The sequence below is a fragment of the Apteryx mantelli genome, chromosome 1 (genome assembly GCF_036417845.1).
Source record: "Apteryx mantelli isolate bAptMan1 chromosome 1, bAptMan1.hap1, whole genome shotgun sequence".
Classification (NCBI taxonomy): Eukaryota; Metazoa; Chordata; class Aves; order Apterygiformes; family Apterygidae; genus Apteryx; species Apteryx mantelli.
The window spans coordinates 85,193,500-85,216,067 of NC_089978.1; the positions used below are offsets into that span (position 1 = coordinate 85,193,500).

The following is a 22,568-nucleotide window of genomic DNA, read 5'->3' on the forward strand; positions in this document are numbered from 1 at the left end:
TCCTAAAAATAAGCATCTAGGAGAATTTTGCAGCTCTTTGGCTCCATATCCCTGAGAATGTTGGTTTTGTCACAGTTTTGAGGTGTGTTTTGTGTGGCATAAAGCACACACAATCTGTTAAAAACAGATTTTAACTTTTTTCTATAGGAGAAAAACTTAGTGGACTTATTCAAAATTCTAAATAATTATGGTCAGATCCTGCCGCATTTATTCAGGCCAATTAGCTCCTTAATGTGAATGTAGTCTCATTTGGACGACTTTGTAGTAGAATCCTGCTCCACAGGACTACTGGTGATAGAATCTGGAAAGCACAATACTCCCTGACCTTGCGACGTGCTTTATGTCAGCAGAGCCTTGAGACTATGTGAAAGTCATGTTATGCTCCTTTCAGTAATGCAATGAGCATCCCGCATCAAAGCGTTGACAATTTCCTTACAACAAGTGATTTGGTATAGATTAAAAAAAAAAAAAGTTAGTTTATAAGATGCTTATTTTAGTTTATAAGATGCTGCTCTTCTAGTCTGGGCAAGAGCTCTCATTCCCTCTCCCATTTCTCCAGCCATTTTATATATAGGAAGAATTGATGGCTGATAAATTGCTGATGAAAGAGACAGAGAAGTGCTTTAAGGAGGACTTGCAGTTAAAAGATGTAGACCCTCTTTGGTATTCAGGATGTGGGAAAGAGATTCCCAGAGGGAAAGGAGATTTGATAAGGGAAAGGGATAGGAGCCTGAGCTAAATATACGACATAACAGATGACGGGATTATTGAAGCTGAGAGTCAGGAGAGTGGAATTAATTTCAAAGCTATATTTTACATAGATTGTATGGAAATGACTTGAACTATAAGGAGGTCAAAAATAGGAAGCTCCAAATAGGCAAAAGGTTTAAAAATAGTAGGAAAGTTTTTAGTGCAAGTTGTGGTGAATACATGATTGATCAGTTGCAGACTGCCATCTAGTTCTGTTGTCATTTGCCCTTATGCCTGAGCCATACCATTAGTCTAAATCCCATTGTTCATCTGTGTCCCATATATCATCTGGTGTATAATTCTCTAGCAGCCATAAATCATTGTCCAGTCAGTAATGCTAGTCAGACAAACTGCTCTTTTTCTTGAATGCCTGCATATGTCTTCTGACAGTAAAGCAAGGAAGATTATGAAGATATTAAAGGAAAGGCTGGTAGAACTGTGAAATAAAGGGAATGCCCAAGGCTCAGAGGAATAACAAAGAGTTAAAATAAATTCTGAGACCATGGCCATAGAGAGAGGCATTGACCAAGCTCTGTATTTGAGATTGTGCTTATTGATATTATAACTGAGCTTCCATGAATTACTGTGGTACAAGATCAGATCTACAGAGAAGGAACAAAGAAAGAAATATGAAGAGGAAAAGGAATAAAACAGCAGTTAGGTTTTTTTTTTTTTCCGAAAAGGAATGTTTTCAAGGCAAGCATGCAGAGCTGAAGACTGTGACAGTTCATTCTGGCTGAAAATGAAGCCTAGACCAGGTCAACAGAATTTCAATAATATTATTAATACCTTTTTTTCATTAAGTATATTTTCCCTTTTTCCTTCTCTTCTCAGTGCCCATTTTTCACATTGTGGTTCCATGTGGTCTCTTAGATGAGTTGGCTACACTGAATTCATAAATTTTATTAAAAATAAGATTACCCAGGAGGAGTTTGACCCTATGCTGGAGTGCGGAATTCATGACTAGAGAGGTAATACTATCTTTTACTTAACCATATTAAGGAGTGTCTGCACAGATTATGCAGTTCACATGCTGATCAGCAGCAGATAGCTCTGTTTTCATCAGTGCAAAGCAACTGAGCAGTTTCTCAGAATCACGTGCAAGGAGTGTCCCTGATACCAGCTCCCAGCAGGCTGAAAGCCTCCTCCTTCCCATTTGGTCCTTTCAGTGAACAATATTTTGTGATAAGACAGCAAGCAGATGTCTGCATCTTTTCATGCTGTAATAAAAGCATACAATTCAATCTCCCCAAGTACTGCCCATTGCTCTATTGCATTGCAAGAAGGAAGACTTCAGAAAGAAATGCCTTGCAATGAGGTATTTGTCATGACTTGGGATGGAAAGATTTGAAAGAACATAAAAGAAGGCTCAGAGAAAAAATTAATCTGATGGACACAGGAAGAATTAAAACATTTATCTGAATATTTTCAAAGTTAACAAAAGTACAAAGTAACTTTGGGCTGAGGCTTCTGGTTCCTATGGGAAGTTTATGGATCTAGCTCACTGGTTTTCAAATTTATTTCCACAGACTCATTTACACATGCAAAGCTTTAGCTCTGGGACTGGCTGTACTCAGTCACAAGTGTGACTGAAGCCTATGCAGAAATATCTGAGCTAGCTTTCAAGCAATTTGCTCAGAGGTGCTCCGTGCCACACAGAGATGACAGGGAGCTCAGCACAAGCTATGATGCCTGAGGTTAATGGCCTCCAGTGAGTTCCAGCCTGCTATGACTACACTGGTAGCAGCCCTCTAACTGCCTACGTGAAAGCCAGCTCCAGCGGGTTTATACAATCCATTGTGACTGCTACGGCTATATCCTCTTTACAGACTAGTGCAGGTTATTTGGGTAAATCGGGAGCATGCCAACTGTTTAAAGAGCTTTTCATTTCTGATCTCTTGGTTTGGGGAGTGAAATGAAATAGTACCTGAAAATTTTGCTTGTGCAGTGTCTACTAGATAACCTGTGTGCAAATATCCCATTGCAGCCCAGAGCTGACAGTAGCATATGTTTCTGTTACCAGCCTTAGCAGAAAGAGGCAAGGAAGAAGGAACATGTCGTATGGACTATCCTGTAATTCTAAGTGCAGACTGTTGTAGTTTGAGACTTGTCTTCCTCTTCCAGTGCTGAGTCTATGGACAAAGGCATTCATTCTTGAAGCATGTCAATCCAAAAATTTTCACAAGCACTTTAATGCACAAAAGATGCATCTTAGCAGGGATTCTCCTTTCATGAAGCATTGATAGGATTTTACCGGCATGACTCCCATTACATTCAGCAATAGTCTCACAGCTGAAGCCTCACACATCTCTTCAAAAATTCTTTACTTGCTGTTTGACTTCAGACTATGTCAACGTATATATATATAGATGGCTCTAGCTATACTTACTCCAGAGATGTTTTCTTTCTACATCTCACTTTGGATCTGACAGTCACCAGAGTATTTGTCTTGTATGTCTTCAGTCGTATTTTCTTGAAGAAGGGCCTTCAGTTTTTTAATTTGACGTGCCCTTTTTATTTTAAGGTCATGTTATAAGGCTGGGTTTTTGCTCAGATGTGTCTTGTTATCCAAGTGAAGGAAGCAGCTTTTCATTTGGGAGAAAGGTTCTCTTGATGCCATTTCATTTATTGATATTTGTGTGTGTGCCTATATGTGCATTTGTGAAAATAGGCAGCCAGAATTGGAGAAAAACAGGATTTAAGACACTCGTCCATCTATAATGCTTACCTGCTGATTCTATTCAGTGTAGCCTGTATCTCTTCCTCTGCTTTGGGTAGGGCATGTAGTTTAGAGAGCCTTCTCCAATCTATAGATACTATTGCAATAAAAAGCATTGCTCAAAGATATTCCTCAGATCCTTGGTGGTATCTGGGCTCAGTGATATCAGTGGGAATGAGTTTCCTAAAAAGGATTTAAACACCTAAATATCTTTGCAGATATGGTTCTGTTTCTTTAAATGCCTTTGTGTCTCTAAGCCTTATTCTGTTCATAAATGTATATTGATACCACTGAATACTATTCTGAGTCTCAGATGCTACAGGATGTGCCCAAAACTGTTGCTGCATTCCTACCAGTAGATATGGTATGCTCAGCAAACTAAGTTATTATACATGACAGATGAACTTTCAGAGGAAGTTGGTTTTAGCTTGATGAAGCAGAATAATAATTTTGGTTTTATTTGATTTTTACAGCAAATTGGATCAGTGCAAAGTACCATACAATTACTGTATTTCAGAGGTCCTTGAGATCTCTGCCCTTGTGTTTGTTTCTTTGTTTTTGTTTTTGTTTTTTTGCTTAATGGGTACAATTGTCATTGATGAATAATAAAGGTGATGTAAGCATAATAATGACATAATGGCTGTGGTGCAGTGGATTTTTGGTGACTATTTCTAAAGAAGAAGAGATTCTCTGTTTAATGGACATGATTATACCTAGGGAGTCAGGCTGATGCACTCCACAGAAATCCCTTAAAAAGACTAAATGAAAGGCATCACTCCCCAACAAGAAATGGCACCTTGATTTTTAAGCCGTAGGGTAACTATGTTTTTCTGGTGCCATTAATTTTGCCTCCTGTGACTGACACATATCCTTGGTGTTAACACTATAGTGAAATGATAATATTTAAATGGAGGAAGACATTGATTTTGCCCAAAGGGCAAAAGGAAAGGGAAAGGGAGAAGGCTCACTTAGATATTTGCAATAAAGACTACCTGTGATCTGGGTTCTGTTTTCTTACCTGAACCTCAAGCAAAATTGTTAAATCATGTGAATTTTCTCGCCAGGGTCTAGACTATGCGTTATGGCAGATCCCTGAAAAGAAGTGTGCAAGCTGCACTGCTTCAGGAATAGCTACAGGGTCCCTGTGCCTCAGAGCAACTTTCCTAGTGCATCAAAGCCTCCTTTCTCTCCCTGGCCCTATTTCCAGGGTCCCCAACCCCAGGGCTGGCTGAGCTGCCTTTGACAGCACTTCCCTTGTCATTACCCTGCCTGCCTCACTCTGGAGGGGGAAGAAAGCTAGAAGGATAAATAACTTGCTCCTGTCCAATGACCGTGGCTATGACTAATGACCTGTGTCCCCAGTGGTAGTTCAGCTCTGCTGACTGGCTTACAGGGATGCGCCTGAAGGCCATGAAGAGAGAGGCTGGCAAGCTCTTGAAGTGGTAATTCAGGTACTTGTAGTATTGCAACTGCAAAAGCAGAGCCCTCCATGGGGGTTAGCTCTGTTTCAGGCCTCATGAGAACTATCCTGGATGTTGAAGGCTGTTCAGGTTGGTTGAGAAGAAGTGGTTGTTAAGATCTCAGCTGCCTCCAGAACTGGCAATTCAAGAAAAGCCCCTAATGAGGTCTGCTGCCCTCCCCTGCTGTCCTGGAATCTGCATTACCAGTGTTCAGGTCAATGCATGGGTCTTCCTCCTGTCCTCCCCTCCCTTGTTTCAGCTTGGACTTGAAATTGCCACTCCACAGACGAGGGAATGCTCAGTCCTTGGTGGGATTGCTGTCTCCTCACTTTGCCCCCTGGTCTTGTTCACTGGATCCCTACTCTCAGGCTGGACTGATCTAACTTTTGTCACACAGTCCTGGTCTTTATCCTGCCCCCTGTGGTACAGGGAGTAGGGAAGTTCAGTTCACCTGTCTCCTCTATATACATACAGAACTAAGTAAACCATCCCAGATGATGGGAAAAACCTTGTCTATCGGCACATAGGCCAAAGTCAGAATGTGTACTAAAAAGTACTACACATAGAGAAGGACACAAGATTTGGACATAAGATTCTTCACAGATTTCTAAATATCCTGCCAATATTTTCACATTCATTGCATGAGCTGTTTCTGTTTCATTATCTCTCGCTTTTGCTTCCACAACTTTCCACTTTGCCCACAGTTGTGTGTGTGTGTGTGTGTGCGCACGCATACTGTATTTTTGCTTGCCTTACAAAATCACTTAATAAATACACATATCAAAGAAAACTGACAAGTGCACAGGAATCATTTAAAACCCCTTATATGATTATAATGCACATTTTACCTATAAGGCTGAAACTAATGTGAAGAGTAAAAGGTTGCCAGGTTCAGCCTGGAAACTGTACGCTGGAAAAATGTGGAGTTTAGATGGATGTGGGAATATAGATATGATTGATTAGTCACAATTAGGATGATCTCCAGGGCAAGAGTACAAGTAAATCTTGACATGAGCCCACCAAATGAAGAAAGCTTTGGGGCTCTGTGTTATCAGTACCAGAGGAGATTCAGCAAAAGCTCCTGACAGAGTTAACAGCTGGAATAGGCTCAGCAGCCATCTTCTGGCGCTTGCTATTCAGCCTGGGAACTCCCTCCCATTCATCCCCCTCTGACAGCTGACAAGGAAAAGACTCACTCTACAGCCAGATGGTGGCAAGATCACAGCTGCACACCTTTGGTACAGGAATCATCAGGCAATATGCCAAAGCAAATCCATGGGAATATGTTATAGGATATTCAGGGTTTCTTGCAGTCAGGTAATCAGATGAGTGCTGAGGAGTTTCTGTAAGTATTAAGTGCCTTCAAGTCACAGGAGGTGTATGGCACATTATAATGTCACATGTTTGTAAAAAGGAAGTGTTTTGGAGACTCCTGTCAGCAGGCACTTAGATCAGATCAAATGGGGAAGCAGGGGCAATGTAGTTGCAAGAGAACATAAATGATATCTTAGTTGTTTTTCAGACAAACACTTTCTGGTGGATTTGCACATTAACTACCCGCTTTTTTGGCCTAAGTTCTTTCAAGAAAAATGGCATTTTACCTCATGCCTCAAAAATGACTTTGCCTATCTTGAATGTGCCTGAAAGGCACCTGGCCTGTTAGATTGTTGCATTCTAGGTGACAAAAGCAAAACTAGGGGAAAAAAAAGGATTTGATTATACAATATACTTTGCTTAATTTTTTCAGAGGTAATGTCAACTCTCTTGAGATTCTGTTTAAGGCAGTAAAATCAAATCAAATGTTTTCATTGCTTTTGAAGAGTTTTAGATTATGTTCACAGACCTCAGCTATACTTCACAGAAGTTTATGGCTTTCATTTGAAATGCACAATTTGATTAGACATATCTTGCAGAAGGAGTATGAGTATGTGAAATATTTCATTGGAAAAAATGGTGTGATGGGCCCTCTTTAAAGCACACTTCTTTCTTAAGACATACAAAACAAGTAAATCACCTCCCCACTGGAATAATAACATCAACAATAGAAAAAAAATTAGAAAAAAAAATGAAAGTGTTGCAAACTTTGGTGCTCAGTCAGTTACCTTTTTCCTCTCACACACTTCTGTTCTTCTATTTCATTCACCCACATTTCCTAGGCACATTTACAAACCTCATCACAAACAGATTGACTTTAACAGAAAATTGGGCTCTTTGCTCAGAATCTGTGAATTACATGACCAAGGGTTAGTTCTTAAGATCTTCTGGTAAGTACCTTCTATTCTCATTTGCTTGTAAATCTCCCACTGTACTTTTGATATTTATAAACAAATAAATATAAATAAAAAAGGAGCAATATCTCACCAGCAAAGCCCTTTCAAGATAACTCTGAGAGCGAAGCATGTGAATGGTTCCATTGGCAACACTTAGGTTTACTGAATTCTTGTACTACTAAAAATCTATTAGTGTAGGGAAAGTAACAGACATTATATGACTGGATACAGAAATGAAGTGTGATGTTTGCTTTGTTGTAAGATATGGTGTTCTAGCATTTAACTGTTTAGTGTATGTCTGTTTTGCAGTCAGTGATGTGTCAGCAGCTTCCCTAACATAGCTAAGCTTGTATAACTGGGTTCTGTTGACACTGAGGAATTGAAAGTTGTGGTGCCCAGATATGCAACTCTTGCAGGACAATGCTGTGAGATTAAAGAAAAGATGAAAGGGACACAGAAAAGGCTGAGGTACTCAGTGCCTGCTTTGCTTCAGGCTTTCCTCGTGACACCGGCCTTCAGGTATCCCAAACCCTGAGAGCAGTGAGAAAGCCAGAAGCAGGGAAAACTTTCCCCTGGCAGAGGGGGATCAGCCTAGGGATCATTTTAACAAATTGGACCCATACAAGTCCATGGGCCTTGATGGGATTTGCCCATGAGTGCTGGGGGAGTTGGCCAATGTCATTGCAAGGCCACTTTCAATTATCTTTGAAAAATCAGAGCAATTGGTGGGGGAGAGGCTCCTGGGGACCAGAAGAAAGCCAATGTCACACATACCTTCAAGAATGACAGGAAGGAGGATCCAGGGAACTATAGGCCAGTCAGCATAGGCCATGCATCACCTCGATTCCTGGGAAGGTGATGGAGCAAATAATACTAGAAACTATTTCCAGACTTATTAAGGACAAGAAGGAAATTGGGAGTAATCAGCATGGATTTATGAAGGGAAAATCATGCATAACCAACCTGATAACCTTCTACAATGAAATCACTGGCTTGGTGAATGAGGATCCTCTCAGAGAGAGGCGTGGATGTTGTTTATCTCAACTGTAGTATGGCTTTTGACACTGACTCCCATAGCATCTGGGCTCAAAGGATTGTGATCAGTGGCATGAAGTCCAGCTGGTAGCCAGTCACTAACGGTTTACCCTAGGGGTTGATACTGAGGTAAATACTGTTTAAGAGCTTCATTAGTGACCTGGACAATGTGACAGTGTGCACCCACAGTAAGTTTGTAGATGATACAAAGCATGAAAAGTGGCTGATACACCAGATGGTTGCACAGCAATTCAGAGGGACCTTGACACTGGAGGAATGGGAGACAGGAGCCTCGTGAAGTTCAACAAAGGGAAATGCCAAGTTCTGAACCTAGGGAGAAATAACCCCATGCACCAGTACAGGCTTGGGCCGACATTCTGGAAAGCAGCTTTGCTGAGAAGGACCTGGGGGTCCTGGGCCAGCAATGTGACCTTGTTGCCAGCAGGTCGAGGAAGGGAATCCTTCCTCTCTACTCAGCCCTGGTGAGGCCACATCTGGAGTATTGTGTTCAGGTCTGGGCTTCCCAGTACAAGAAAGACATGGACCTGCTGGAGCAAGTCCAGTGAAGGACCATGAAGGTGATTAAGGGGCTGGAGAGTATGATGCACAAGGAGGGGCTGAGAGAGCTGGAACTGTTCAGCCTGGAGAAGAGAAGGCTTAGGGTGATCTTATCAAATTTTGTAAATATCTGACGGGATGATGTAAAGAGGATGGGGCCAGACTCTTTTCAGTGATGCTGGTGACATGACAAGATGCACAAACTGAAATATGGGTAATTCCACATAAACATAAGTAATAAAAATTTTACTGGAAGGATGATCGAACACTGGAGCAGGCTGCCCAGAGAGGTTGTGGAGTCTCCATCCTTGGAGATATTCAAAATCTGACTGGACATGGTCCTGAGTATCCTGCTCTAGCTGACCCTGCTTTGAACTAGTGGGTTGGATTCAGTGATCTCCAGAGGGGGCTTCCAGCATGAATGACTTTGCAATTCTGATTACTTAGATTTAGAGAAAGATGATATTCAAGCTCCCCAGTCGGTAGAAATAGCATCAAGGAAAAAGTATTTGGGATGTTCACTAAACTATACTGTGATTTAGGAAAAGGAAAAAATATAGTTCTTTGGAAAGAGAATAGCAGACTGTTCGGCTTGTTATAGCTTGGGTTTGAAAGTTAAAACATATTTTACAAGATAAAAAGGAAGGGTATTTTAAAAACAATTGTTACAAAAACAGACTTGAACAACAAATTTTACTGGAATTTAACAGCCTTAAAGCACATTACTGTTGTGGGTTTTCTTTCCCAAACAGAGCAAGTTTGTCTCCCAAGATGTGTGTGTGACCTAACACTCAGGAAGTTGACACTGTACTTTCTGGACTACTGGATGTCACTGGGCACATTACTTCAGCTTCTCCTTTTTTTTACAAAAGAAGTAATAATATTTCTGTCCTTTGTAAAGCAATTTCAGATTCAGTGACGAAACCTCGCATAGGTGTTTATATTCTATACCCTCGGTTTTTTTGGAAATAGAATGAAACTTACATGATTAAAAATAGTAATGGGAAAAGAGAGGACAAAAAGGTATTTGATATTAAATGACTGAATCAGCTTTTGCATCACTGAAATTCAGTCATGTAGCATTAATCTGTACTTGCTGATTTTTGATTCAGTTAAAAACACCTGTTTATTTCATCACACCTAAAAACCCAGCAGGCTAATAGATAACAAATTCAATATTATGTCCCCAATCATTGTGCTACACTTCAGTGACTGCTAAATATCAGGAAAGGACGTGGGAAGAAAGAGATTGTGTATAGCTGTCTAATGAAAGATGTGTCAAGTCAGAACAGATAGCGCTAAAATATTTTGTTAGGACAAGGCAGACATCTCCATACCAGGTGCAGAGAGAGCTGCATGTCTAAGTCCTGTTTTCAGCGGACTGGAGTCAATGTGTAAAGTCGCCCTTGCTGGGAATTTCAGTGCCATGCCTTTGCATACAGAATGGAATAGGCATGGAGAGATAATCTTTCAATTGTAAAGTTGAGAATGAAGGCAGAGAGGGGTGTTTACATTTGATGGCATATTCTGTGCTGGTGCTGTGGATAAAGAAAGCATTGTAATATCCATGCCTCAACACTTCTCATAAATCCTTAAAAGAAGGATATAGTTCTATGTATTTATATAACAACTTTTACTGAAGCTACAACTGTTACAGAAACTAGGATAATTAAATTAGTGTTGATAATATTTTTCTTTTGGTAGACATTTACATGTTTTTTTGGGAAAACTCACTTTCTACTTGTTTTCAGCCACATCTGTACCAGATTGTACAGAGGCTGAGGGATCTGTACTTTTGTTTAAATGTATATTGCAACATTTTTATTGCATTCCACAGGTCCTCCAGTAAACGTTACTTGCAATATTTTTATCAACAGTTTTGGATCAGTCACAGAAACCACAATGGTAAGTGCTATGATGCCACTGGCAAGAAAACAACAATACTTAATATATGTCATGAACGCAACCTGTCAATTTTTCTATTTATTGTTCAACTTGCAGGTCCTCCTGTAAATGTTACCTGCAACATATTTATCAACAGCTTTGGTTCAATAGCAGAAACTACTATGGTGAGTGGGACTGGCCATTGAAGCCATCTTGTGAAGGAGTGGGATATGATGTAGAACAGAGAAGTTGTAGATGCGGGGACACTAAGTTCTTAACTTACTAAAAATCTACCAGCTGAATTAAAATAAAATAAATATAAAATAGCAATATAGGGACATATTTAAGTTATTAAACTTAATTATTAAGTCTTAAGGCATATCTGTAGTGACTGTATCACAGTTTGTAGTGACTGTGATGGCAGCAAACAGAGAGATCCCAAGGGAGCTTTCCCAGGTCTTGCTAGCATTGAAGATGCAGAATAATGGAGTTCAGCTTTGGGATTGCCTGCCTAGTACTTTTTTGGCGTCTTGTGTGGGTTTTGCACCACATGCTGAATTATAGATTTCTGCAGGCTATGCTTATGTAGGTAACTGAATTGTCTTATTTAAAACTAACTCAGCTATTTCTCTATGAACTGCAGCCACATCAGCAACTGAAGTGAATGCGTAAGTTTGGTCAAATGACTAAAAAATATAACTATGAGGAGACCAGGGAATTTTGAGGGGCAAACTGATATTAGGAAATGATGAGATTCTAGAGGACTGAAATATATATTTTAACTAAATTCAAAGAACACTGTCAGCCAAAAAAGTGCCCAAATGACAAATTCAAGGTTTCCATTGTGATATTTAAAAAATTAAATGCTTTAATTTCTCATTTCAATATGAGATTTTTGTTTTAAAAATTGCTAAATTTTAAGACTGAAGAAGTCAGAGCTAAAAAGATGGAAATGCTAATTTTAGTCCAACTGATTTTTTGGGAAGGTCTGGAAGCAAATTTTCATTTTTCTTTAAATTCTGCTAAGAAAAATGAAAAAAAGTCATTTGAAAGAATGTTGAGTTTTTTAATCCTCTATTTCAAACAGTGAACCTAAGAAATCAATTACTTATTCAAGCATGCATATACCTGGCAACTGTTAATCCTCAGAGTGTTTTTGGTGTCTTTCTCATAGTAATGGCTTTTCTCAAACAATGATAATTACTAGGTATTAGTATACAAGAAGTGGGTTAAACACATTCTAAAAGGGGACTAGTGACACATTCCAGTTTGGTTTTGGATTCTTCAAGTCCCCTCTGTGACAAAATACGCTAATAAAGCATGCTCGCACCTGCACTGAATATACCTCTTTTTGCGAGAGTTGTGTGCATTGCCTCAGGAAAGGAGCTATAGGCACTTACGAAGCAATTTCAAAGAGGTTTCACTACTCTGTTTCATGAGGACTCCTACGCAGTGCTGAGGTCCTTCTGTGTTTGCTGAAGCCAGAGGCAATAAAAGTGCTTAGCACCTTTAACTCAGGACTGAGCTCTTGGTAATTACCAATGAACTTAGGGTATACTAAAGGCTAGTTCTTTATATCATGGGATAGACATTGCCTTGTGATCTTTGCATTTTGAAGGAAGAGTAGCTATTTAGCCTAATTTAAGTGTTTTATTTAATATTTAAATATTTAATGTAAATGTCATTTTAATTGTTGCTGCCATTTTAGAAAGAGGTGCCCAAGGAACACAAGTCCTGTACTCCTAAATATTTTTATTTAAAAAACCATATAACTTAACCTTTTTCCAGTGATAAAAAGCAAGTTGTTACTAGGACAAGTTGTTTTATTAGATAATGTGAGAAAGACACAGCTATAAAATATACGGTTATAAAGTACACAAATAACTTAATGCGTGGAGTATATATCTGTCGACTTTTAAAAGCATCTTAGTGAGAAAACTAAATTCAGGTTAAAAATGACAGGAAAAAACATATATTGATGTAATTTATAATTTTCAACAGATGCAATTTTCAGGTTTTTGGAAAACTTAATTTGTTTCCTTTGTTTAAAGGGTAGTGAAAAGATAGCTATGAATGTAGCTTTTTTCCCCCCAGCCATGTCTGTTGTCTGTCTTAGCTGGCAGAGACATCAGCACAGCTTTAAGTAGCAAAAATCCTGCATGTCACTGGCTTTACAAGATGGCATTCAATGAAAATATTTGCACGACCTAATGCTGATTGCATTAATTAGACTCCTTCATTGCTTTGATTAAATCCCCTCATTGCATTTTACCGTCTATCAAATATGTTAATGTGCCCCTTTCCAATGATCATTAACACATTCTGCTGAAAACAGCTAAACATTCAAGTAGCTGAAAACAAAGACCGTTGGCTTTCTTATTTTGCTTTGTTCATAATATTTGCCAAAACTGTGGAGAGTTCTCTTAGATGCTGTTCAATGGTTTGGTATTGATTTTCTTAATGCTGTCACTTCTTTAATGACTGGTATGACTAGTTTTAGGATGTGTTAAAACTGCTCTGAGAGGCAGACATCAGTTACTGTTCCACCTACTTTGCTTTTTCTGAACTAGATGCAATTGTGTGGTAAAATGTTGGCAGACCTTGTGACAAATAATGAGTTCTGTTTGACTCCTAGGATTCATTTTTGCCTATAACATTCTCTTGATGGTTATGACATAAAACTAAAAGATTCATTTAAAACACTGGGTTGTAAGTCAAAAAGAGACATTCCTGTCTCAGAGGACAGGAATACTTAGTGAAATTATATAGGTGTACTGAAGGCACATTTTCAGAATATAACTTGGAAGAGTTACAGTAGCTCATTGGAAACTCTGGGAGATGAAACTTGTTTTGAGAAGCTCTCAGGGGGAGAAATGAAAATGGCAAACAGGATTAATGTTCCAGTCCTATCAAATTCAATAAGACATGTTCTCAATAATATTAGCAGGAGTAGCTTCTTTTCTCTGATTGAGACCGACACCTGGGTCAAATTCATCCCTTTGTGAAAGGCCAGAACATTTCCTTTGCCCCATGTATTTTCCTAAAAATGAAAACTCTTCTGTGAGAATTAAAGCAGGATTTTGTGCTGGTTCTCTCCAAATAGATGAATTCCACAGAGTCTTCATGAGTTTTGTTGCAAGTTTTCCTCAAAGAGTTAGGAAAAAAATGCACCTGTACTAATCTTTCTGCACTGTAATGCACCCATGGGACAGTATCACAATTGATTATTTTGCTCCAAAAGAGACACTTTTCTTGCCTATTAGAATGATGTATATTATACCAAAATAAAAATAGTAAAAAAGGCCAGATCAGAGTCAAGATGGAGCCACTGGAAATTTTCTTCATTGATCCACTTGTCTTTCATTAAACCCTTCACATGCAAAGAAGGAGTAAAATCTCTTCCTAAGTAGCTTCACTGAATAAAACAGTTATCCCATAAGCCAGTAAACTCTGTATCTATTTTTGGAAGCATTCACACATGCAGCATTCAGCAGAAAATTCACTGTACAGCATAACTGTGGTTGCATATCACAGATGATAAATCTACATCAGGCTGGGCAGAGTCCCAAAGAATTCAGATGTTCAGTGTTGCTAATGACCAGGATTTTTTAGCTATCAGCCGTAGGAGAAGCTAAGAGGAGTTTGCACATTGACGAGCTAATTGTTAATTATAGAAATGACTAACTGTGAGGACATTATTGTTGTCGTTATGCCCTATAATCAATGACTGACACTAGGTAGCAAATTCTTTACTGGGATAAATGGACCAAACTCTAATTGTGTTTTAGGTACTTATGTCAGCAGAAAAATTTGTGATTCTTTTTAAAATTTTAGGGGCAATACAGCTTTGCTGCAGTTGGCTGGCTGCTAGTATCTTCCCCTTAGAAAAAACATAAATCAGCTTGCTAGATCCTGATTCAGTGATTTATATGTATAGTTTTAACTACATCAGACAGTTCCACTGAAGCCATTGGGGTCACCTTGAATGTTTTTAGGTACATGGGTGACTAACTGCTTTTCTGTTGCATGACCTTCATGACCTTGCAATATATGATTAAACCACTATTCCAGTCAGTATTCATATTTAGGGTTCAGGAAAGGCACAGGCTCTCTGGCAAGCCTCTGCTATGCATGTAAAGCCAGCTAAGTTCGCTGTTTGACTCAGACATCTGACTCAACACCTGGGTGATTAAAGCCATTGGAGGGGAAGGTGGGAGGAAGGAGATGAGAGTCAGTTCACAGATAGAAAATAGCACTGAGGAGAGGGCTCCTCCAGCCCCGCTGCTGCCAGAGTAACTGCCTACAGCCAAAGGGACCCAGAACTTTGCTGAAGCTCTTAGAAGTTAATTTGGTGGCCACAGCATTGAGGTCCCTGACTTTGCCCAGTGTGAGGAGAATGGAAAGATATTTCTCTCTAGATTCCTATAATACAAACTTAGTATATCTGTGGATTGAGTCCCTAAATCTTCAGAGAAATCTAATAAAGTCAATCAGATAAAAAGTCCTTGAGAGTGTTAGTATTACCCTGATTTTATGGCTTGAGAACAGAGGAAAACTATTCATATGAGTTGCCTTGAGCTATTGCCAGTATCAGTGTTGCAACTGAGATTGAAACTTTAGGTCCATACTTCTCATTTAGAACAGCGACGCTGTCAGAAAGAATTTGTGAAGCAGGTGTACTCATGGTAGTGTAGGAGTACAATATTACAGTCCACCCACATTTACCTGAAGGAACTTGCAAAATACACACAGTAGTCTGCCTGAGCTCCATGTTGTGATATCATTCTCAGAAGAATGTCTTTTTTTTGGAAGATAGTTACAATGTTAGCACAGGAAAAAGTAAATTCAAAATTCTACACACGATTTTGCTTCATGTTGCAAAAATACATTCCTCTTAGCTGCTTATACCACAAGCAGAAGAGAAAAAAAGTGAGGATGGCTTTAAAATGTTCATGTTGTATTACTATTTCCAATTTTTGGTTATCAAGCCTATAAACAAAGCCAATCAGATACAAGCTGCAGTGCTGTTTTGCTTCTAACAGCACTGAGTGCAGAGAGAAAGCATTTCTAAGTGAATCAATGTGATGGGTCTGATATGTTTATAAAGACACATGCTGAAAAAGAGAGTGTAAGCCTATTGGTATTATTTGTGCTTTTGGTATAATATATATCATAAGCGAGCTCTTCTTTGAATAAGGATTTTTCAGATTGGTTTTTGTTACCTAAATCACCAACTACTGAAGTTTATGAAAGCACATTTATTTTTAGATCTTTCTAAAGAATTTGGTGATTTGACTGGTTTATGATTTCCATGTCATGAAAGGAAAAATCCCTATTTCCTATTTCAAAGAAAAAATAAAAGGCAGTTGAACAACTAGCTATAGTAAATTTACTCTATCAGCAATCTCTGATTACAGCTCCAGCCTTCTTTTCTGTAGAATTAAAATTATTTTCCTAGCTTTATAACTGAAACTGTCCCGCATACACTTGTAAGACAAACTCTCTTTTTCTAAGACCAGGAAACAATGAACACAAGATCACAAGATGTGAAGATACTTTATAACTTCAGAACTCCAAGTAGCTATTTGATCTTAAACAGTATGAAACTGTATGAAACCACAGCAAAAAGTGGGTTGTGAAAAATAGATGCAAGATTATTCTTGAGACCACTACTAGATCTGTCTTTCTGTGATTAGTAGCCACTCATGTTTTGACCCACCAGCAAACAAAAATGATAAAAAAAGCAGCAAAATCATGTTCCTACTAAGATCATGAAACATCATCCCGTAGGTTTCAAAAACTTCATCAGTTTGGATGCTGGAGCTGTTGGAAATGTTCTGTCAGGTCAGAAGCACACTCTTCATCATGAACCTACTGAATGAATGGTGGGAAATTGTGATGCTTGGAGGGGCTTATTCAACAGGGCTTGCATATTGGGCAAACAGCTTACTGCATCTTTAATCAGGGTGATAATATTTACTTACCTTTCAAAGATGATAAATTCTTTAGAATATGCAGTTCAATGTCCTAACTAAACACATGACAACTCATACATTTTCCAAGTTAAAAGTACAATGCTGCCGTTTTAACGTACTGCTGCTACCACGAACCAAATCCTAAACATAAAGGACTTGCACAGTTGACAAAATTATTTTGCTACCATGTTCCTTCAGATAAAGTCATCTGTATAAATATTCTTAAATATTTCCCTTTTGGATGAAGAGTAGGTGTATTTCTAAGAGAGAATTCACTGGCTAATTAAATTTAGAAATTTAAGTAAACATGCTACAACAGCAGGGAAAGCTGGGGGAAATGAAGCTTTTATTGGCTGACCGTATAAATTTAGGGTAAGGAGGACAAACGTGAGCATTTTTGCACTGCCTCCAGTGGGTTTTGGATTAGACCCTAAAAGCTCTTTTCACACTCCCTTTTAATAGCCAGTTCTTGACACAGAGTTAATGTTGGTTCTAAACGAACCTCTAAATAATTGCTGCCTTCCCAGTTGTGACTTACAGACCACCGAGCAGAAGAATGCAATTAGAACAATTTTAATGGAATGCAGGGAGGGAGGAGTGAATGAAGGAACATACAGAGAAAAGCATACGGTAGACAGAAAAAGGACACAAACAGTAAATAAGAAGTGCTGATTTAATTTCTTCAGTACAAATCTGGCTTCACTGGAATTAGCAACTATTCATGAGTACATTAGAAATAATTGATTTACATATTGTAAGCAATTTATTTAAATTAATAGTTTTATAGAATCTTTGTTGAAATGGTACATGGCTAGCAGCAAAGCTTTTTGATTTTCTAAGTACCTCTGTGTTAATCCATAACATTGACACAGCGTTGTATTTAATATTTCAGGTTGTAGTTAATATTTCTTCATCATAGAAGTAATTTCAATTTGGAAAATGTGCCAGTTGCATTTGTTTGGTATTTACACTGCTTTATTTTCAAATGACAGTTCTTACATTCAAAGGATAACACAAATGTTTGCTATAACACTGGTACTATATGAAGTCTAAGAGCATAGACAAAGCTAAAGTGGACTTTTAATTTTGGTGGCTTACTAACCTTTTTACATGGCATTTCTGTAGGACTACAGAGTGAACATTTTTTTGAGACAGCAGTGGAACGACTCACGTCTGGCTTACAGTGAATATCCTGACGATTCCCTGGATCTGGATCCCTCTATGCTGGATTCTATTTGGAAGCCAGATTTATTCTTTGCCAACGAGAAGGGCGCAAACTTCCATGATGTCACAACAGACAACAAGTTGCTGAGGATTTCTAAGACTGGAAAAGTGTTGTACAGTATCAGGTAAACCAGCCTGTTTTTCTGTTCTTCTTCCCCCTCCTTTCCCTTACTCCCTGTCTTTCTGGATACAGCCAGAACATAATTTACATATTTAGTTTTTTGTTGTCCCATGTGTGCAACAGAAATGAGACTTAATCACAGCAGGGTAGAAGGAAAATTTGCCTACTTTCCTTTAATAAGCTTTTATTTTTCACAAAATAGTCTGTAAGGGGCACAGCGGTACTTCTTAGCCTTGTTAGAAACTTAAGGGTGTCTAGTACTTCAGTGGTATGCCTTGATAATTTCCATTAACATTACCTCAGTCACTCTGCTCACAAAAACAAGAAATTAACTCGTCAGTAGTTTGTGGGTTGTAGTTTAAAAGCAAAGGGGAATAGTATTTTAAATCACTAAAGAAGACCTTAAGTGAAAACATGCTTAGAATGTAATAAACTTGACATGCAAGTCGCCGGGTAATCTGATGCATCTGCTCACATTTAAAAATCACCAGAATTACAGAGCACTTTTTTTCATACTAAGTGCATTGAAAAGTGTGTGTCACATGACCGCATTTAGGCTGAATTAATAAATGCTGTTCGACAAAACACGGTTTGCTATGACCTGATGAAATGGGACATATGCAAAGAATCAGAATTACATTGCACAGGCATAAACAGCAGCAAAAATCTGCAGTAATTCTTTGATATTCAGCTTACTGTGCACCATTAATTGCTTAGTATATGTAGTCAAAGGTACGAAAAATGATATTATTGCTCTTACAATTATTAGAAAAGTAATTACTGTGTTTTGTGTGTTCCTGGGGTTGATTCTTGGTTTTTGCTTTCTTGCTTTGTGGAAGGTAAACATGGTAATATCTGTTCAACAAGTAGTTTAGTGAGTTTAATCATCTGTAAGGAAGATTCTTTCAGAAGATGTCCAGTTATTTCTGACTGAGCATTCTGTTGAGAGCTGGATTTTCATCCAGAAATTACTGTTGATCCATGTTAAGGCCAGCCATGTTCTCTAGGAGGCTTATAAATAAATAAAGTTACCTGGAACTTCCTCCATTTACTTAATACCTGTGGAAACTCCTTAATCAGACCCAGTAATATTTGAATGGATTAAACAGCATGGAATGTAAACATTTAGTGAGCAAGATTTCAAAACAGCATACCTGAACAGTTTGAGGAAAATAATCGGATACAAGGATGAAACTGGCACTAGCAGAGTGATAAATATGCTGTCACTTACAAATGCTTCTTGCTTCACCCTGGGAAAGAAATGAATGCATCTGTTTGAATGACATCAGACAGCATCTTATTGGAGGCAGGAGTGCAGTTGAGTGCCATGCTGAATGCAGATGGATAATTTTCCTGACATTTGTCCATGCGGGAAAAGCAATATTTCAAGCTGTTGAATCACATTTGTAAAATTCTCACACTAAAATGCAAACTGATCTGAAGTAGAGTAGGTAGTAGTTCACTGGAGTATTAAGCAAAACACACTATTATTTGTACTGAAGAGCAGTAACTGAAGTTTGCCTGGTGCTTCTAAAACATGGCATATAATTTTGAATAATACTTTCCAGTGTACTGAAATTTGAAATCAGAAGTAATTAGAAAAACTTGTCTTTATTCTCTAGATACTGAGCTAGATGCATCTTTGTGTTACCAGTTGCTTTTAGTTGTGCTATGCTGAAACAAACAAGAATATTTCAGTCATTGGTTTCTGAACATTAAGAATATTATAGCGCTGCCATTTTCACTACTACACCATTAGCGCTTAGCCTGGCATAATGATATTTAACATTTAGCATTCAGTATGCTCTAAATGTTTAAAGCACTTTACTAACATGTCTGAGAAGTAGTAGTGCAGGCTGTTTTGTCGTATTTCTAAATTTAATAAAATTGAGGACAAATTAATCTCATATAAATATAAAACATATTCTGTGTAAAATGTGTCTATAACTGCTCCCAGTAATTGCTGCGTAACAGGCAAGGGGTGTGTGTTACTTAACACTAGTATTCATCTTCTTTATATACTGCACTAAAAACATAGAAATATGCTCCACAGTAGGCACGATTGGCTTATGCTGTTACATATTCTGAGAGGCCAATCCTGCCTTCTCAGGAAAGAATTTGGACAGTCATGTGGGACTAGAGCTCAGGGTCAAGACTGTACTGGAAAATGACTCTTGGTATAGGTTATGGCTGATCAGATGAATTATTGCAAGGTCAGTGAGGATCCTTTGCAGTATGTTACCTCTGTCGCAGTAGTTAGCTCTGGCACATCTTTTACCCAAGGTAAGCATGAGGCTGTTTATCCTTTCAGTGAGGGATAAGCTATCCTGCATTCACTGGTGACTGTAAGCATGATGTAGATTTAAATCGTAGTTTACCTTCAGTAATTAGTGTGCTTATGGTTGCAGACTTCTAGATCTATATTTAATTCTCTGGGAGCTGTTACAGAAAATAAAGCCAGAGTGGCTGATGTACCCATCTATGAATCATGTAAGCTTAGGAGTCTAAACCTATTCTTAGATATTTTTTGCATGCTCAAGTGCCTACTCTGGTATTTGTTTCAAGCTCAGATAGCATGCACATGCTATATAAAGTCTGAGGCAAGACATGGTGTTGAGAGAGGGCTTCTGACTCTGCAGTATATCTAAGTGATTTAGTGATGGGTATGAGGAACATGAGGGATGATGGATCTGTGCTGGTGGAGGTCCATTTTCTCAATAATATCTCCATTATTTTAAAGAACAGTTGGACTTGCACTGTTAAGGTGGAGGACAACATTTTTTCTCCAGCCCCAGAAACTAACCAGCACACAGCGTGGGCCTTTGGGGATAATTGGTGGAAACTTTTCAGTATTGCAGACAGAACTAGATCCTTGTGGAAGGAATGAGAGATAAATTGATACCGTAAATATATCCTATTGTCATTAATGACATTACAACAAATCTTTGAGGCACCCGTATTTTGAGAAACCAGCCATTACAGTAAAGTTACATTCAGCAAACTACTTTACTTTAGTCAAGATCAGTCTTAATTGCGCTCTTCGAGCTGCAAAACACTGTTAAATAACTTTTATTTTAAAGCCCTGTGCAGACAGCAATCAACAAGAGGGGTTCATTATAGCAGTGTTCAATATAATTGACTTATGTTGTGTATATTTTGTATGCTGAGAAACAATGAGAGTTAAAATCTCAACCCACACAGTCACCCCCCCAGGTGTCTGTGACTCATTCCTCTGAGCTTCCAGCCCTTGAAGGATCTCTGCATGGATTGGATTTTGTAGATGGGTTATACACTTGGACAGAATGGCATTGCTGTGTGATGATAATACGAATCCTGTTCCTGGCAGTCATATTCTGTGTGACACCTGAATTTTGTATTATATACACCATTGAACTGATTTTATGTTCCAGTAGCAGGGATTATATCTTCTCTGGCCCATTGTGGACACTTGGGACATCAGGAAAATGTTAAAGAACCTCAAAGGAGGCTTAGTATTGTCTTCTAGCCACACATTTTTGCTATCTGATTCCCACAAACTCATTTCAAGCTGCCAACCACCTCAGAATATTAGCATTTGCCAAAAGACTTATTTTAGCAAAGCAGGGGAAAGTGGAAAGGTTTTATTTAAGTGTTTTTCTTTGTTGCATTAATTGCCTCCCTCTCCTGTTAATATTTTCAGTGCATCTCAGCCATATGAGCTTTAGGCATAAAATGATATAACTCAACTGTGAAAGTAAAGGTAAAAGGTCTGTAAGTTCTGTTTTTACCTCCTGATCCAGAAACACCATGTGCTCCTAATCACCTGATAAAGGAGAGTCTGTGGAGCTGTCTTGAAATATGGTGCCACTGCATTCAGCCGGAAAGAGTTACAAAGCAGATTATTTCATATTTTAAAAATATGCAAAGAGTTTAGAAGGTGTTGCATAATTCAGCAAGAGAGCCACTGGAATTCTAGGGAGGAGATTTGTGCAAATTCACAAATTACTTCCCTTTCTCCCCCTGTTTTTATGACTCCAATTGCAAAAGCAATAAAATACCTAGGAGGAAGTGCTTAAAAAATTACTCAAGTCTTTCAAAATGTCTGTTTTTTTGTCTTTGTTTATCTTCTCGGTGCAAGAGATATTGCAGTTATTTAGACAATGTGTCTTCATTGTTTTAACTCTTGAACTAGATTTAACTGTTAAATGTTATTATGGAGAAAGGCAAAGAAAACAGTACTGTGAAGAGATAGTACTGCTACAGCACTATGATACAGAAAATTCAAGCTTTTAGATTGTTCTCTATTTGTGCAGCTGTTTGGGGTGTGATTGGTAGACCCTCCTTTCTGTAACAAGTGGCTGACGGGACGAACTGGCACATCCAAAAGCCATTTCCTGCTTAGGCACCCGAAGAGAGGTATCTGTGAAAACAGCACATATATTTGCAATACCATCTCCTGTGCCAGTTGCTTTACTCAGGAGTTTCCAAAATCAACTCTTCCTGCTGTTGCAATTGTTCTGAGTGCCAGGACACTAAGTGTATACCTCTCACCCCCCACATTTTGGGTTTTATTATGATTTATAATGATTACCA

At 38.5% G+C, this 22,568-nt stretch overlaps 1 protein-coding gene across 1 annotated transcript in view; it reads left to right on the top strand.

Annotated features, from left to right (window-relative positions):
• The window catches only part of GLRA2 (glycine receptor alpha 2), a 128,449-nt gene that overhangs the window by 11,397 nt on the left and 94,484 nt on the right, over nucleotides 1–22,568 (top strand). Inside the window, exons 3-4 of the mRNA XM_067289731.1 lie at nucleotides 10,630–10,697; nucleotides 17,777–18,000. Of these exons, the coding sequence (XP_067145832.1) occupies nucleotides 10,630–10,697; nucleotides 17,777–18,000 (292 nt within the window). The remainder of the gene's footprint in view (nucleotides 1–10,629; nucleotides 10,698–17,776; nucleotides 18,001–22,568) is intronic.